General features: G+C 43.3%; 1 protein-coding gene across 3 annotated transcripts in view; it reads left to right on the plus strand.

Moving 5' to 3' along the window:
* HPS4 (HPS4 biogenesis of lysosomal organelles complex 3 subunit 2) overlaps positions 1-19281 on the plus strand; it is a 1290848-nt gene that overhangs the window by 491445 nt on the left and 780122 nt on the right. For all 3 annotated transcript variants that reach the window (XM_044068472.1, XM_044068471.1, XM_044068473.1), the window contains exon 6: positions 6276-6392. In XM_044068472.1, coding sequence (XP_043924407.1) covers positions 6276-6392 — 117 coding nt within the window. The remainder of the gene's footprint in view (positions 1-6275; positions 6393-19281) is intronic.

Raw genomic sequence — 19281 nt, forward strand, 5'->3', positions numbered from 1 at the left:
ACAGCGCCAATGGAGTCCGCAGCAAATCCCTCGGCACATCAACCAAAAAGAGGTGATTGCTATCCAGTATGCCTTGATAGCTTTCAAGCCCCTTCTCTCCCCAGGGGCTCTCCTGATCAAAACAGACAACACCACTCTGATGTGGTATATCAGCAAGCAGAAAGAGACTCGCTCCTACCTCTATGCAGGCTGGCATAACCCTTAGGCACACAGTCTCTGCCATGCAGCTGCACCTGTTAGCACATTTCTTAACAGGTTCTCTCAACTCTCTGGCAGACCAATTAAGCAGAAATCGTATGGACCCACATGAGTGGCAGCTCAACAGAAGAACCTTCACCCTAATAACTCGGAAGTGGGGTACCCTAAGGCCGACTTCTTTACCTCCCACACCAACCATCAGCTCAGCAAATTCTGCACCAGGGACCATCACTGCATGGCTTGGAAAGAAGATGCCCTGTCCTTCCCCTGGGTCAATCTATCAGTCTATGCCTTTCCTCCACTACCTCTCACCCCCAGGGTACTGCTCATAATAAAGGAGGAAAAAACATTCTTATAGCTCCAGACTGACCTCACCAGCACCGATACCCTTTGCTGCACAGCCTGTCCCCACTGCCACCATGGCGTCTTCCTCATATTCCAAACCTCCTGACCCAGAGGGAAGGGGAATTCATGCATCCCCAATTGCAGACACTCAATTTGGCAGCCTGGCTTATTCCCTAACCCCGGATCAATCTGCCAGCCTCAGTAAACAGGTTCTAGATGTTATATGTGAGCCCAGACACCCTAGCACTAGAAAGTCTTATGCTGACAAATGTAAAAGGTTCTGCACCTGGATCCAGGCTAAGGGACCCATACGGCACAGCCCTCCATCTCTCTCATCCTGGATTACTTAGCTGACCTACTACACAGTGGCCTCTCTTTCTCCTCTATATAAAAATTCATGCCTCTGCTATCTCTGCCCATTTCCCCACTGAGCAGCCCCTTTTCATACACCATTTGATCAAACAGTTCCTAAGAGGGGCTAGCAACTTGAGGCACCAATCCCAGCTTGGGACCTTAACTTTATTTTGGAAAAGCTCACCCTCTCCACTTTTGAATCAGCTTCTTCTGCAGAGTTAAAACTTCTCCCCTGGAAGACAGTTTTCCTTATGGCCATCACTTCAGCCAGAAGAGTCTCCGAGCTGCAAGCGCCCATGGCTGTGGAACCATTCATCATCTTCCATGCTGACAGGGAATCTCTCAGAACTAACTCATCCTTCATGCCCAAGGTGGTGTCCAGTGTGGCTCTCAAACAATCCATTCATTTGCCCGCCTTTTTTCCTAATCCCCAGAACAAGGGATAAAGGATCCTGCACTCTTTAGATTTGCACAAACAGCTCTAATTCTATCTAGACAGGACTAAATCCTTCAGAAAGTCTGATCAACTGCTGGTTAGCTTTGCTACAGGGGCAGAAGGCAAAGTCATCTCCAAGCAAACCATTTCCAGATGGATAGCACACTGCATCCATTTCTGCTGCAAACAACATGGAAAGCCTTCCCCCAAGGGGGTCAGGACTCACTCCACCAGAGCAGCCACCACCGCTTTCCTCAGAGGAGTCCCCACCAGAGACATCCTGGTGACTGCCACCTGGACATCTGTTCACACTTTTACCAAACATTACCACTTGCCTCTCTTCTCCAAGTCCAGGGCAGGGTTTGCCTCTGCAGTCTTGCAGGGCATCCTAGCCAGCCCCTAATTTTCTTGACTGCCTCCACCCTTTTCTTCAGCTTTGGGAATCAACCCAAATGTGATGACTGCAACAATGAAGCGCGAAGAACATAGTACATTTGTATACACTTACCATAAATGTAGATGTTCGAGTGTATTCACTGTTGCAATACTGGTTTCCCTCCCTCCATCCCCTTTCATATCTTTCCTTAAAAGGGACATATTGGTATTTACTTTCTACTGATGATGTTCCACCAGAATCTGGCTCCTACTTGGGAACTCCTGACAGGGTAGGGCAAGAAAAACTGATGTAATGGCATTGGCTGCCTTACTTTAGACTACTGATGATCTGACGTCAGTCCTGAAGCAACAGCAACCGACAGAGAAATATTAAGCCTCTGGTATTCGGGCCGGGCGAGGGCTACCCTGGCAGGGATAATCCAAATGTGCTGACTGGAACAGTGAATACACTCGAACATCTACATTTATGGTAAGTGTACACAACTGTACTATGTCTGTTGTCCTATTCAGCATGTTTTCTTTGTGGTTAAAGTGTTAAGGCCCATTTCTTCTTCTCTCTCCTTTTTTCACTTTCTAAAGGTTTTTTGCTTTGCACCATTTATTGAACCCCTCCCCGCCCCCACAGCTGAGATAGCACATAATTTTCCTTCTGAATCCAAGATTGAAGTGCATTGCTTTTTTATATGCATACATGAAGGCAGCAACCTATTTTTTGACATGTAGTACCCTGCATGTGTGTATGCATGCGTACGCGTGTGTAAATACATATTATATATTTATATATATATATATATATATAATGTATATATGTATGTAATGTATATATATATATATATATATATATATATATATGTAATATATATAATGTGTGTGCATATATATATATATATATATATATATATATATATATATGTACGCATGTGTATGTATAAATGTGTGAATATGTAAAATGCATGTGTGTGTGTGTGTGTGTGTATATATATATATATATATATATATATATATACACACACACACATATATATATATAATATATGTAAATGTATGTATGTATAGTTTATATGTTGACCAGCTAAGCCCACTGGATAAATTGTGTCTTTTCATGGGCAACCAGGGATCACTGTCTGGTTAAGTGACTTGCCTTGATTAGCACAATTAGCAAATAAAGGAAAGAATCAAACATATGATAGGCACAAGATGCAGCTTATTAATAGCTCACAGATTTATTCCTCTGCACTGCCAGACATGTGATAAAGATGAATGTATGAATTTGTGTGTGCGTCCACATGAGCAAGTGCTTATAACTGTAGCAATATATATAATCCCCACACCAACACAACTTAGTAGCAGAAGGGGAGCTAGTCTGCCCAGTTGTTGAAGTTAGCATATTGAAGCAGCACCTACCCACTCTCAAAAATCACATTTAAAATGTTAGTGGTTTTGCCTTACACAGTCCATTCATGCACGACATTCTATCTGTCCACTGCATTCTTGATGAAAAAAATATTCCTTTTTTCCAAATAAACCTGCTTCCTTCAGCTGTAAGTTATGCTATCTTCTTCCAGTCATATTATTCCTTTTATATTGCCGTGCATATCAATATCATATTCCCATTTTATTTACAAATTACAGTAAACATAGACCCAAACTTTCCATTTTTTCTTGAAATACCATTTTTGTAGTCATTCATTCATTTGTACTGTTCTCTGTATTTTTCTAGAGCTGTACATTGCATATTGGTAGGTCTGTGAAGTACACCTACATGCATGTAGTATAATGTGTCCATACACTTGTATACACATATATAATATATGTGTGTGTGTGGTTATACATATGTATTACCCTCTTTGTTGTATTTTTTTTAACGTAGCCATCTTCTGTTCCATCTTGGGAAGAAGAGGGTTGCTAGCAACAGGTGCCATTTATATACACTTGAATGTTGATTAGGCAATATTAATTGGCTGTTATCATGTATTGAGAAGTTCTTCTTGCTTAGTGGGAACCCTTCAGTGGCAATCCATTATTATTTGCTTGAAACCCCATGTTTTTGTTGCTGAGTCAGTCAACCACCTTTGCTTACTTTTTCTTGTATGACAAATGCCCAGTCCTTCCACTGCCCAAACTTGCCTAATGATTTGTATTTTTCATAGCTCCTGTGTTGAAAAGATATACTTCTAGTTAACTGGTATAACCTGTGAAAATTTTTTTCAAGCCTCTTTAAAGAATTTCATTCTGTTAACCCTTGCAATTTTAATAATTGGTATTATAGGTCTTGTTTCACATCCTGGCAGTATTTATTGCTAAGAGCTAATATCCCACACTCCTCTGCTTCTACTGTTTTAACTGAGCAGATTGGAGAACTGTAAATCTTATTTGTCTTTTTGGAACTTGGACCCTCTTATCTTAAGGAAATTCTCAGCTGTTACGGGCCTGTGCACACTTTTCATTCCTCTTCATACGTGTACTGATCATGGTTCTCAGGGTCCACCTCCATAGCATAAGACCTCACTGCCTTGAGTTTCAGGAGCCTTGTATGTGAACTCTTCTGCTCAACTGGATTACATGTCCCAACACTCGACTATTTCAAGTGCTCTCTCTATATGACGTAAGTTATGAAACATAGTTGTTTTGCTGCTTGTTAATTTTTTATGCATCTTCAGTGTACTTAAGCCCTTAGTTAAACTTGAACTGTTACTTTTTTCTGTTGACTGGTTACTGTACAATGCTATGGTGGGGAATATTTGCCCGATTCCAAAAGATCGGCTTTTGGTGTAAATGACTTACTACAGTGTAAGGCCCATTTATAAAGCAGACTTACACCAGACTACATCACTTACATAGAGCAAGTCTTTTGGAATTGAGCCTTTTAGTTAAATTTATCTTTGCATTTCTCACAAATGTTACCAGCACTGGCATCATGAATGAAATTTGTGAGATTATGGATAATAATGGAATTCTCTTTTGCGTTTTGCATGCAAACTCCTTGGTGTAATAATTGGTGACTGACTAAAATTTGACTTGCACATACAACAGGCCATCAAAAAAACCTCAGCAAAAACTTGGACTACTTTATAGGAACAAAAAATTCCTCATTACTACCACTAAACACACTCTTGTGCAGGCATTTATCTTACCTAGTCTTCTGTAAGCTTTCCCCATCCTTACCAATATTCAAACTACCTCAATGCAGAAACTGGAACAAACATACAACAAAATCGCCAGATTTATTCTTAACCAACCATTCTCGTCGCATCACTGCCTGTCACTAAACAAACGTCTGTGGCTGGAATTTCCACACTTTCTCCTACAGTCGCAACTCCACACTACGTTTTCCATACTCATCAACCCCTCTGCCTGCCTTGCTTTCACTTCCCGTGTTACTCTCTACTCTCCCCCCCGCCTCTCCGGAGTGCTGATTAGCATCTTCTCTCAGTTTATAAACCCAAGAGGAATATTGGCAAACTACTTTACAAACACTCTGTCTCACTAAATTGGAACAAACTCCCTCTCCATATTAGATCCTGCCTTTCCTTTCCCTGTTTTAAAAAGGAGCTTAAATCCCACCTACTAAACTTGAAATTATGCTGTTGCCTTGACCACACGTAGTCTTAGCCTGTCCTACTGTATAATCTGTTCCATCTCCTAACTTTCTTTCTCTGTTAGTAACTTCTGCTTAAAGTAAGCTCTTAAACCCACAGCTCTACTACTATAGCCCCCTCCTTTCTCTCCCCCATCTCATTCTCCACATTATTTATCTTTTTTGCCCCCCACTTCCTATCAATGTCTGTGCATTTTCCTTCTTTTGAGCAATGATTATCTTTTTGTTTTTACTCTTACATGTAGTAAATTTAGACCACTGCTGTCAGTGCAACCCTTACTTAATGTTCATAATTGTTTCTTTTGTTTTTCTCTATAATTAATTTTGTATTTGCATTGTTATTTTTAATAGTTTTTGTCCTGTATGTTTATCTTTTATTATGTTTGCTGTGGCTCCTTCCCCTTGGGTCTCCACTGAAAATGGGTTGCTTACTATCAATGCAAATGCAAATAGTTAATAACCTTTTCTTTTTTACAATTATTTTGTATTGTGATTGTTATTTATTTATATGTTTGTTTGCAGTTTGTTTTCCGGGATAGTCTATTGGGCTGCAAGGAGCCCATTTTCAATGGAGTCCTGGGGAGGAAAGCTCCAGAGAAATACAAATACATAGTACAGAAAGAGCACAAATCCATAATATACATTTCAATATTAATATTAATAATCGTTAATATGTGTATATTGTCACTTTATCTCTACTTATGTTTGCTGGGGATTTTCCCCTCGGGTCTCCACTGAAAATGGGTTTGTTGGCAAACTTAGCTGGACTAACCCGGTTAAGAAATGTGAAATAAATAAATAAAATAAATAAATGTATTGGTGCGCTAGGAAAAGCTTTTAACTAACAAATTGTGTGCTAGTAAATGAAATAGCTTGTACAGATATGTAGCAGACTAAAACTTTCCATTTGTTTGGTAACGCAGTCATCTGCTTTGTTTCTTTTTCTAGGCTTGCTCCCAGGATAGTCTTGGCAGTGAGTGGGACCTTTACGTGGAACACATTCAGAGGAACACTAATGAGCTGCACATGATATTCAATTCACTTTGGGCTGTTGACAGAACCAAGGTAAGTTAACTTTGTTTCAAACAGTCCAAAGTACTAGTGTTAACGATAAATACTCCTTGTTGTAATGTGATTCTTCCTCTATAAATATTCTTATTTAACTAAATTGCTTGCAAAGCAATTTATGAATATACTAGAATTAGTTGAAAAGCTAGTCACACCAATAACTTTCTACACTGTGAAAGGAGGGGAGGACATCTAAAGACAGTAGGAAGGCAAGCACAATTTGGTTTTATCAAGAGTGTGAGTAAATCAGAAGTGGAAAAATGTGACTGAATCATGACTGAAGTAAAGAATTATCTAAAATGTTTATAAATGTTTCACTTAATCGTGTATCCTTGGATATAAATTAAATTCTCTTGCAGTCTGTTTAGCAGCTTATATCAGTCTCTTTTCCTGCTGTTCTCACTAATATCTGAACACAACACTAATTTATTTATGTATTTATGTTTATTAAGATGGTCCATCTGGGTGGTGCCCTTTTTCATTGGTGGTCCAGGGTGAGAAACTCCACAAGTAAGGGTTAAAAATCTGTATAAAATAAAAACTAACGTGGTTGTTCACGCACGTAGTATACTTTATCTGTGTATGTGTATAGGGGGAAAAGGCCGGATACATTACTAGTATATACAGAATAGTCACATCAAGGTGTAAAATTGTTGAAGTAGTTAATAACATCAGGAGATTTGCTAACGTGTGCTGATTTGAAGAACTAACAAGTAGTCTGTTATGTTTGCAGCACCTTTTTAAGCTTAGTCAGAGTACCACTCATAAAATAACAGAATGAAAGTCTAAGGATTCTTAATGGTTGTAATGGGGTATTAATCATACATTTAAGATATAAATATCTGTAAGGTATACAGATTCTAGTTCTAATAGACATGCTTGAAAAGAGAGTTCTTAGTAACAAAATCTAGAAGATTTAGGATGTTTGCTTAGAAATGTTTATATAAATATTTTTAGACCCCAAGTAGACAACAAATGTTGTAGGTGTGACAAGGAAGAAAGAGGCACTTGGGAACAATTTTTCTGGGAGTGTGGTGGGTTGGCAGGCTTTAAGGATTCCTTGCAGGATGCACTGTCGGAGATGCAGGGTGGGCGGATTGGTGAGATGAGGGAGATGATTTTTCTGAGCAATGATGCAGAATCAGAATTGCCTAGACATGATAAGGCCTTGCTGTGTCTAATTATGGTGGCTGCCAAACAAGCAATTACCAGAAAATTGAAATCAAAATCTACACCAACTATATTGGAAGTAGTGAATATGGTAACGGAGATAAAGCAGCTGAAATTGCGATCTTTAGAAATGGATAGGAGCAAAATATATGGAAAAAATGGGAATTGTGGGAACAATACGTACAGGGGAGGAATGAGGTTTAAAAAAAGGCAGGACTTAAATGAGCTGTTTAATGTTTGACTGAAAATGATTGTGGGGAGATTATATGTGATGTACAGTATGCTTTGTGATGTAAAATACTTGCAAATAGGATTGCATTGGTGTGGTTTGTTTTCATTTATATAAATGTATTATTGCTTATGTCATAAGTGATGGTTTAATAAAGATGTTTTTTGTCTAAAAAAAGGGGGCATGAATTGAATAATTTATGTAATGTTGCTTAGGTTATATGACATATAGTAATATATGTGAAGTATAATGTATGTTAATATAGTTTGATTAGTTTTGCATAAATGTAAAATCGCCTATGTCAATTCAATGAAGGTATATTAAAAGAAAAAAAAAAGAAAAGAAAAGAGTTCTTAGTGGATTAATTCACTGACTTGTTTAACAGATAAATTAAGTGTAGTGCACGGAGCATGGTAATTACACCCCGATATTTGGAAAAATACATATCAGTTAAGTGTTAAACTGGTGTGAGGCCCGACCTAAAGAACCGATGTGAGAGTGTTCAATCTCGCCGTTTGTTCTTACACACGGGTTCGGAGCCGATCCTCGGCTCCGAGTCGGCCAAATTGCAAAGCTCTGAATCTCAGAGAAGCTCGAGACCAGCCCATATCCCACAATCCTCCCTGCCATTACCCAGATCTAGTTTGCCGCTGCAACAGATCGGATCGAGGAGAGCTCGGACCAGATAGAAAATTGATAATTGGTTTCTATTTACAGATAAGCTACTGATTTTTTTCCTGAAATAACTTTATATTTCTTAGATAGTTATAGAAGTTGCTGTGTGTGTGTGTTTTATATATATATATATATATATATATATATATATATATATATATATATATACCCTTTTTTCTTTTCTTCAGGCACCCTTTTGTGGCCTAACCCTTCTTTCTTTGGGTGTGGTTTGTGAGTGCCTTATTTTATATAGCCCTTTCTAGACTTATATATATATACATTTATAGGATTAGTAGTCTTAGCAGTTTTTTTCTACTCATTAGCCTAGTGAAGTGTTGTTATATTAGCATGTCAGAGAAAGCTAACTCTGGCTTTAAAAGATGTCAGTGTGGGCAGAAAATGTCCATTACTGACAATCATGCTTCCTGCATCTACTGTCTTAGCCCTCTCCATCTTCAAGAGGATTGCTCTATTTGCCATTCCTTTAGCGGGAGGGTCATGACAGATAGACAGGGGAAGCTCATAGACAGAGGGTTACTGAAGCCTGCCTTTCAAGAGGCTTTGGACAAGTCGGGTCAGGCTTCTAAATCCTCTAAGGGGTCGAAGATGTCGGAGCCCATGTCATCGGCTCCGAGTTCATCTTCTAGGGTTCGTTCGCCGGTTCCACAGATCTCGGGGCTGAACGTCGAACATTTATCTTTCCCTGAGCCCCACATCTTGGAACCGGTGTCGGAGCTGCCACCACCGTCCATTCTTCGGTCGGTGCCATCTTCGGCTCCTTCAACCCGTTCTTCCAGACCTTTATCTGAAACAGATGTGGATCGTGTCATGCAGAAACTCATGGAAAACACGGCCCTTTCCAAGTTAATTCCAGTTTCCTCCCAGTTGGTGTCGAAACTAGAAGGCCTCCCCATATCTCCAACGGGTCCTCCTTCGAGACCCATCCAGATCTCGGAGCCGGGAGAGGATGACCTGATGATAGTGGAGCCCTCGGTGCCGAAACCGTCCATTGCACGATCGACACCATTGACTTTGACTCCTTCGGAACCGATAAGGGGAGTCACGGAGCCGACGGTCTCTCCTCGGTTCCGGGACCGAGAGTCGTACCGACCTGTCTGTGCCAACTCTCCCTCTCGGGGCCTTGGCACAGACTGGCTCGGCTCCGTCTTCGGGGTCGGAGCCCACGGCACCTGGGTCTGGGATGCTCCCGTGTTCTTCGGAACTGGGGGAGCCCTCGGCCAGGGGTTCGGGGGCCTTTGACCTTATGAGGAAAGTATTGTCTGCACAGACAACCACGTCATCAGGGGAATCTTCTCCTTCCCCAAAAGGGCCACTTTCTGTTTCTGCTCCCACGATCCATCCAAAGCGTAGAGCCCCATTGCCTCAGCCACCCCCAGAGGGTTCCCCCTGTTCCTTGGAGGCCTCACCAGAAGCCCCCTCTGATGAGGTCTCGAGGAAACGGTTGTGCAAGAGGAGGCACATAGATTCCCCACAGGAATCTCTAACGTCTGACACCAACTTGGATGAGGCAGAGGGGTCCCCCAAATCACCCTCGGAGGATGTGTCATTTTGCAGACATCCTGGAGATCTTGAAACAGAGGGGTGATTGGCAATCCCTAGTCCCCACTGAGGACGAGTCGGTGCTGCTGAAGGCTTTTGGGGCTCAACCTTCTACCTCCTGGTTGACTCCGCCCTTCGATGAATTAATGGATTTGATTGCTCGAAGGGCGTGGGAGGCACCTGACACAGTGGAACCAGTCCCTAGGAAACCAAATAAGTTCATCACTGCCCCCCAAGATAAATCTTATCTCACCAAGGGAGTTCCTGTCGATGCTTTGGTGGTGGCGGCAGCCACGAAAAAGGAGATGTCTGAGTCTTCCTCATCTGTTCATCCTCCTAATAAGGATTCTAGGACTATGGACAGATATGGGAAGCGCGTTTTTAGTTCAGCGACTTTTTCCATGCGTTCGCTAAACTATTTGACTCATTTCACACGTTTGCAGAGGGATCTCATCAAGGAGCTGGCAGATACACTCCAGGGTAACACAGATGCTACTGTTTCAGAAAAAGTAACAGCACAACTTAACACCCTCACCTCCATAGTAAACTCATCCATGAGGCTCATCTCGTATGCAGCGGAGGGATCGAGTAGAGCTGCAGCTTCAGCGATTGCTCTTCGAAGACAATCATGGATGCGGCTGTGCTCCTTTGCGGAAGCCTTCAAGTCTTCCTTTGCCAATGCCCCTTTTGATGGTGCCACACTTTTCGGGCCCAAGGTTAAGGAGACTCTCACTCGGTGTGAGCAAGAGGGAAAGATCCTGTCTGCTGTCGGGGTCCGTTTTTCCGCTCCTACTAGACCGTACCCCAAAGGGCAACGAGGTGGAAAAATGTGGTTCCGTAAGAATCGGGGATCTTTCCAGACCACACAGAGAGTACCCCATCCAGAGGCAGAGGAGGGGGTAGAAATGAAAGACGCCGCCCCAGCGGCAGAGGGGGTCCGCATAACCAAGGCGACAGGGATTCCGTCCCTGGGAAGCCTTTCCAGCACTCCTGAAGGGAGGCCCGGCTGTCCTGCTCTGGAGGCAGTCGGGGGTCGCTTGGCTTTATACCCACTGGCCTGGCTAAATATTACTTTGGATTCTTGGGTAAAAAGCATTATAACCAGAGGATACAAAATCCCCTTCACATCAACTCCACCTCTACAAAGAAGGTTTCCAGACGTGCCACCCCGTCTGCGAAATCCAGCAGCTGTAGAAATTTCGAAGCTGCTCGAAAACAGAGTCATCCAACCAGTCCCGGCGGACCAAAGAGGATCCGGAACTTACTCAAGGTTCTTTTTAGTTCCAAAAAAGACAGGGGACTGGAGACCGATCTTAAATCTCAGCCATCTCAATACCTTCATGAAGAAGGAAAAGTTCCGGATGGTCACGCTTCAATCGATCCTTCCATTCTTACAGAAGGATGATTGGATGTGCTCTATAGATCTCAAAGACGCTACTACCACATCAAAATGGCCAGACCATCCAGAGATCACCTGCGCTTCCGGCTGGGAGCCAGTCACTTTCAGTTTCGAGCTCTGCCCTTTGGACTCACCTCAGCTCCCAGGGTATTCACCAAATGCATGGCAGTAGTTGCGTCTCACTTGAGATGACAAGGATTCCAGGTGTTTCCCTATCTGGACGACTGGCTCCTCACCACCACCACCGAGCGTCGTCTATTGCAAGCCAGAGACTACACAGTCAGCCTTTGTTCCCACATAGGGATTTCCATAAACTTTGAAAAGTCTTGCTTATCGCCCTCACAGTGTATTTCCTTCATCGGAGCAGACCTGAATACATGATCGACACTACTAAAGCTCCCTCCAATAAGGGTGTCAACCCTTAAACAGCAGGTTCTTCTTCTTCTGGTCAGCAAGAAAGCCCCAGCCAAACTGGTGTTAAAAGTGTTGGGACTGATGGCAGCCGCACTAATTGCAGTTCCTATGGGAAGGTTACACATGAGGATCCTACAATGGCTGCTCTTCGCGCAGTGGTCGTTCCAACACCTACCCCTAGCGCACAAGATCAGGATAACAAACTCTTGCAGACGGGACCTCTCATGGTGGGTGTGCGATCAGAACCTCACTATGGGTCGTCCGTTCATTCTACCCAGTCTAACAGCCACAATAACCACGGACGCTTCCCTGATAGGATGGAGGGGCCTTTTTCAGGGAAGAACAGAACAAGGAGAATGGTCCCAGTATGGAGTACACTCTACACATAAATGTTCTGGAGCTGAGGGCGGTGTTCCTGGTGTTGCAACACTTCCAAGCCCTCTTACCTCTAGGAACAGTAGCAGTTCAGACAGACAACATGTCTGTGGTCTGGTACATAAACAAGCAAGGGGGAACCAGGTCTTACCCGTTATGCAGAGAGGCCATGAGAATTTGGCAATGGGCAGAGTCCACGGTTCTCTCTCTGATAGCAATGCACATCCCGGGGTCATCCAACGTCATTGTGGACAGGTTGAGCAGAGCCATCCTGTTACCTCATGAGTGGTCCCTCAATCCACAGACGGCGGAAAAGATCTTCCGCAAATGGGGCCAGCCTTGCTGCGATCTGTTTGCTTCCCCGTTGAATGCAAAATGCAGAAGCTACTTTGCCCTTCTACCCCCTCCGGGGGATTTCCCCAGGGACGCACTGATACACGATTGGCCCCCAGGTTTCCTATATGCATTTCCACCTACTCCCTTGATTCCCAGATTTCTACAGAAAGCCAGGAAGCTGGAAAGGACTATAATACTCATAGCCCCATTCTGGCCTCGTCAAATATGGTTCCCCTTTCTTCGAGCCTATCAAATAGAGGAACCATGGATTCTGGACCCATTACCAGATCTACTGACCCATTCGTCAGGAGTTCCTCACCCGTCTCTTCAGTCCCTCAAACTAGCAGCTTGGCTGATCTGCTTCCCTGCCTAGCCAGGTCTCATCTACTCCCCCCGGCAGTTCAACACATTCTAGTCTAGCCAAAACTTAGACCCCTTGGTAGCTCCTCTACATAAAATTTTAGAATTCTTATCTATCCTTTTTCACGAAGGAGCTTCTACTTCCACGCTAAGAGTACACTTGGCGGCCATATCAAACTTCCATATTGGTGAGGAAGGTTCTCCCATTATGTCTCACAGACTTTGTAAGGCCTTTATGAAAGGAACCTTCCATCTTAGGCCGCCTGTCAGAAAACCTTTCTTTCCATGGAGCCTGAATTTGTTGCTGTCGCAACTCATGTTGCCACCTTTTGAACCTGCTTCATCATGTCTCTTAAAGTTATTATCGTGGAAGACGCTGTTCCTCGTCGCCGTGACCTCAGCTCGTAGAGTATCAGTGTTGCAAGCATTATCGGTCAGACCACCTTACTTGATATTCCATCCAGACAGGGTCTCTTTGCGTACAAATTCATCTTTCCTTCCAAAAGTATGCTCACTTACGAATATTAACCAGTCTACAGAACTCCCTACCTTTTTCAAGAACCATACTAACAAACTGGAGTATATATTGCACAAGTTGGATGTTCACAGGCAATTAAGATTTTATTTGGATAGGACCAAAGCTTACAGGAAAACGGATCAGCTCTTCGTCGCATTTGCAGACAATAAAAAGGGCATGGCAATTACTAAACGTACACTATCTAAATGGCTTGCTGACTGTATAACCTTTGTATACTCTAAATCAAATCAATCCTTACCCACCAAACCTAAGGCCCATTCTACCAGATCCGTCTCCACTTCCTTAGCTCATGCAGCTCGTTTGCCTTTGGACACTATTTGTGCAGCAGCCACGTGGTCTAAGCCACATACTTTCATCACTCATTATAGAGTGGACAAAGTCTCCAAGGACAGGACATCATTTGGTTCCACTGTGCTTAGGAACGTTCCTCCATGAGTCACTCGGGGTGACAGAGCCAGGGATGCTACCTGTGTGTAAGAACAAACGGCGAGATTGAACACTCTCACATAAAGAAGTTATGTCCTTACCATAACGTTCCATGTGAAGTGTTCATCTCGCCTTTGTTCTTACATTCCCTCCTTTCCCTCCCCACGTGTTTGGAAGAACTGGTAGGATTAGAGTCTGATCGACGTGTCTTGACCCCTTCTGGGGTATATGGTCCCGTGTATCATGGGATATATGTTTAGACCATTAGTTATTGCTATGGTGAGAGAGTGTCTCTGAATGGCTGAAGAGAGTGTATACTTCTAGCACCGGAGTTGTTGGATCTTTTGGTCTGGTTTGTTTGCAAACTAGATCTGAGTAATGGCAGGGAGGATTGTGGGATATGGGCTGGTCTCGAGCTTCTCTGAGATTCAGAGCTTTGCAATTCGGCCGACTCGGAGCCGAGGATCGGCTCCGAACCCGTGTGTAAGAACAAAGGCGAGATGAACACTCCACATGGAACGTTATGGTAAGGACATAACTTCTTTTTAAGTACCCCCTGCTTAAGTTGTTAAGATCAGGTTTAGTGCTAGTCAGTCAAATCTGCCAGTACTGACCAGTAAATGACAATGGCAGTACTGCTGTCTGAAGGGATAAAAGTGTTCCTTTCTCTTACAAATTTAGAAAGTAGCTAGAACAACAGCATGTGTTCGACTAAAGTTTTTCTTTTTTTTTCTGAACTGTATGAATTCTGAAACTCAAATGTATGTCACTGCTTAATAACTTAAGTCCTCCGTGACTTGTCATCCATGGAATTTATGAGGAACAGATCAAACAAATGAGGCAAAAATCTGGATTGTTGAGACTGAGCAATGAAAGGGGAGAGCTCCCCAAATGCTTTACTGCTGTGAAAGTCATCAAAACACTTTGTTTTTTTTTCCTTTGTTTTTTGTAACAAGTAGTACTGTTTTCAGAGTTGCGAATTTCATATTGGTAGGTCTGTGGAATACACTTATATACATGTAGTATAATATACATGTGTACACGTGTGTGTGTGTGTGTGTGTGTGTGTGTGTGTGTGTGTGTGTTTGGTTATACATGTATATTGCCCAGCTTGTTTTATTTTTTTTAACATAGCTACCTTCTGTTCCCTCTTGGAAAGAAGGTTGCTGTATACACTACAAAGATTTATGAATGGATCACTGATCATAACTCTTTGTTAGGTATTCTCAAAATGAATGCCAAGAAATTAATCTCTCGAGCGAACACATAATAGGTTATGATTGGTGATCCGATCATAATCATCACATAATAGATTAGCAAACAAAGACACACAAACCCTGGAGTCACTCCTAAGATAGTGACCTAGTCTTTAAAACACTGTCTAAGCAAGTGAACAGTAGTGTGAGGAAGTCCGCTCAGAGGGGGAAAAGAGAGTAGAAGTGGGAGGAGTCTGCTCTGGGGCAAAGAGAGCAGTAGTGGGAGGAGTCATCTCAGAGTTAGCTCAAACAGAATAGAGCAGTAGAGAGAGAGGAGTCGTGTCACAGGGGGGAAAAGTGTTAGCAGTCAAACATCAGAGAACTTAAGACCAGATTCAGTACATTTTAATGTCTTTGAAAGTGAAATTGCAGAGGTTTTAGATGAAAAATGATAGATATTTAAAAGCAGTGTAAAAAGTTATAGGAGAGAAAGTGGAAAGGATTTGAAGAAATCTGATTAACAAAAATATGGCAGCATAAATTCACTGGAAAGAATTGCAAAATACACTTTGGCTCAACAGGCCTAGTGTGCGCTGGTGGTAAATGAATTGATGCTGGTAGCAGGGGGGTCTTCATACCAGCTTAATAGTGGCCAGCGATGCTGCTGGCACTAAGGAAAATTCCAGTGATGAGAAAGAGAGGAGACCAGAGCATATTTCCCTTTACAGTCCAGCTGATTCCCAATAATTTTGTTCTTGTGGTGCCAATTACTGTGGAAACCAGCATCTTAATATCATGCCTTTCACCTTGCATGTGCTTTTTGACTATTTGTGGCATCATGGGTGGATTTGGTTCTCCCTGGGGAGTCCACTTTTGGCTCTTATTGAGGGTTTGTGTGTGCCAAGCAGAAATTTCCACTAAAGAGCTTTCCTCCTGCAATACAGTAATGTTATCCTGAACTTCCACTGTATGGTTAAGAGCAGTGACATACAAGTGGAATCTTCATTGTCAGGAGTTTCTTGGCACAAAGCATCTTATAGTTTCATAGGTAGGTACTAGGCTATTGGCCCAAGGGCCTATGTAAGCCTAGCCAACAAGGTTCCCCGGCTTATGCCACCCAAGAAAGTTATTTTCCTGTGCCACTGTCGAACAGACACACAGAAGTGATCTCCGGGGTGTATTTCCTATTTCCCATTCACTCATCAAGATTTTTCTTGAAGAGTGCTAATGAAGGACTTTGCTTGACATAGATGGGTAGTCTGTTCCAGAGTATGGGAAGTCTCTGCGACAGGAATCTATCCCTCCAGCATGTCCTGTTTATTGTGGTGACAAGCTTTAGGTCCTCAGAGTGTGTAGCTTGGAGGGATTGGGATTTCTTTAGGTGTAGCATGTCCAACAGCTCTGAGTTTGATATAGCTTTATATGTTAGGCAGAGATCACCTCGGTGTAGGCGATATGCTACGGAGTAAAGCTGGAGTTTTTTGAGGCTGTCACTGTAGGGCATTTGTTTGAGGCCAGTAATCCTCTTTGTGAGGTACTTCTGTGGCCTTTCCAGCTGCTGCAGATGTCTTGTGAGGTACATTCCAAAAGAGGCGTTGTACTCTATAATGGGTCTAATGAGTGTCGAGTAGAGGGGAACAATTACCTCTTTTTTTCTGGATGAGAACCCTTTTTTGATGAGATGTGCCATGTAGAAGGACTTCCTGACTACTGTGGCGATGTGACTATCAAAGGAGAGACTACTGTTCACCTGGGTCCGAGGGTCTCATCACACATTCGATGTTAAATAGATTGCTGCCATGTGGTAGTTCATGGGTGCAGAGTTTTTACCAAAGGGGATGACACTGCACTTTTTGGCATTGAGCTTGAGGCCATGGCTCTGACACCAGGCATCTGTCTCAGCGAGGCCCTTCTATAGGATGTCCACATCATTTGAGGACTTGACTGTGGCTCCTAGTTTGCAGTCAACTGCGAACTTCGTTAGCCAGAGGCCTTTGTGTTAGCCTGTACTTCAGAGAAGTAGATACCAAACAGGAGAGGTCCCAGGAAGAAACCCTGTGGTACTCCACTTGTCACTGTTTTGAGGTCAGATTTGGAGTGTGGGTTCTGTCAGTGAGACAGTTGGCAACCCATCTTGTGATGTAGGGATTTATACCTAGTTTAGTGAGTTTAGCTATAATTCCAGAGTGGGGGATGGTGTCGAAAGCCTAGGCGAGGTCAAGATAGGCTGTCTGAACCACCTTACCCTCAACTACGGCTTTGGTGACTGCCTCAAAGAAGTCAATCAGGTTCAGGAGGCATGATCTGCCTTTCACAAACCCGAACTGGGTGGGATCCAGAGTTTGGAGGTTACCAATATCTTTGTTTATGAGTTCCATGATGATACATTCCATGGCCTTGCAGACCAGGCTCGTCAGGCTAATAGGTCGATAGTTCCCGCGATCAGTGGTGGCTCCCCCTTTGTGGAGTGGGATAACTGTTGCTGTGCGCCATTCAGTGGGCACAAAGCCTGATGCGAGGCTGCTATTGAACATGGTGCTTAAGTGGGAAGCCAGTTCATTCTGAAGTTCATGTAAAACGCAGCCTGGGATGCTGTCCGGTCCCATGGATGCTGTGTTTTTTGCTTTAGAGAGTGCAGCTTTTACCTGCGTAGTTGTGATTACAGGGACTCTGCATTCTTCCTGTATAGATATGGGCCCTTTAGGGGGGTGAGGGGGGAGTAAAGTTAGCACTGAACCTATTTGCCAGGATATTGGCAATATCAGTTGGATCTGTAATTTTCGTGCATTTGTGCTGTAACTCAGAGCAGATCTGGGGGTTGCCATCAAGATTCTTGACATAGCTATAGAATGCTTTGTGGTTGTCCTTAGAATTAGTGGTGATTTTGTTTTTGTAGCTAGTTTTGGAGGATCTTATAAGGGATCTCTGCTTCTTACTGAGGCTGACCAGGGAGCTCCTCCACTCATGGGATTTTACTCTCCTTTGCAACAGTTTCTTCCCTCTGTTGTACAGTTTGTTTATGGCAGGGGACCACCAGATTGGCTTCCTTTTTTTGGAGGATAGTGTCTTGGTTCTGTTTGGGATAGCACGATCCATGCACTGGTGTAAGTGCCTATAGAGTGCATTTGTGTAGGATTCAGCAGTTGTAACTGTATTGTCCATCTGCATGGGTGTCATGAAGTTCATCACTTCTGTCTTAAGAAGCAAGAAGTTGGCTTTGGAGAAATGTTTTACCATGGTTTCCTTAATGGGGGGTGGGGGCGGGATGTGGATATCAAGGGTGATTAGCTTATGGTCAGATCGGACCAATGAGGAGTTGACTTCAGATGTGGAACACCAGTCACTCATGTTGGTAATGACTAGGTCTAAGGATATTGTTGCCCCTGGTGGGGGCGTGGATAAGTTGATCCAGGGCATTGGAGTTTATGAATTCCAGAAAGTGTTGAGCTAAGGAGTTGGTACACGAGTAGTTTTCCCAGTTAATGGTGGGGTAGTTGAAGTCGCCCATTATTAGGGTGTTTGGTTGAACCCTAATATTTTCCAGTACATCAAGAAAAGAGGAGTGGGAGTCCTGGGGCATGGTGGGGGATCTGTAGCAAGCTACAATTTGGATTGCAGTTTTGCCCAGAGTTAGTTGCACTTGGATAACCTCGGATGCATTATGCTGAGCAGCTAGCCTGGAGGTGTGGATATCCTTAATGAATATGGCCACACCTCTGCCTTTGGTGTTTCGGTCCAGGTTACATGGCCGAAAAGTGTGGCATGAGTTATAGCCTGGTAGTGCAGTGGTGCTCTCTGGAGCTCTGAACCAGGTCTCAGTCACTGCACAGATACCGATGTTCTCCATTTTAAGGAGTGCCTCGAGTGAGTGCATTTTGAGATTTACACTTCTAGCATTGAGTAGCATTACCCTCAGTTTTTGCTTGCCTGTTCCTTTTATGGTGGTGAATTTGTTATTTGAATCTTGCCTAAAAAAGGCACTATAGGGGCAGCAAGAGCCTTAGCCAGTATCCGGAATCCCAGGGGTTACAGGTGCAGGCCATCTGTGGCAAAACATCGTGGTCTGTCGACCATGTCGTCCCAAGCAGATAGATACTGGATCCCCTTAGAATATCACCAAAAGCTTAGCCAATTGTTGAAGTCAATCATTTTGTCTTTGTACTGCGGTATCATTCTGGGCGATGGCAGAATGCTACTCAGGGCTAGGG

Source organism: Protopterus annectens, chromosome 4.part0 (genome assembly GCF_019279795.1).
Source record: "Protopterus annectens isolate FY-2018-M chromosome 4.part0, PAN1.0, whole genome shotgun sequence".
NCBI classification, from domain to species: Eukaryota; Metazoa; Chordata; order Ceratodontiformes; family Protopteridae; genus Protopterus; species Protopterus annectens.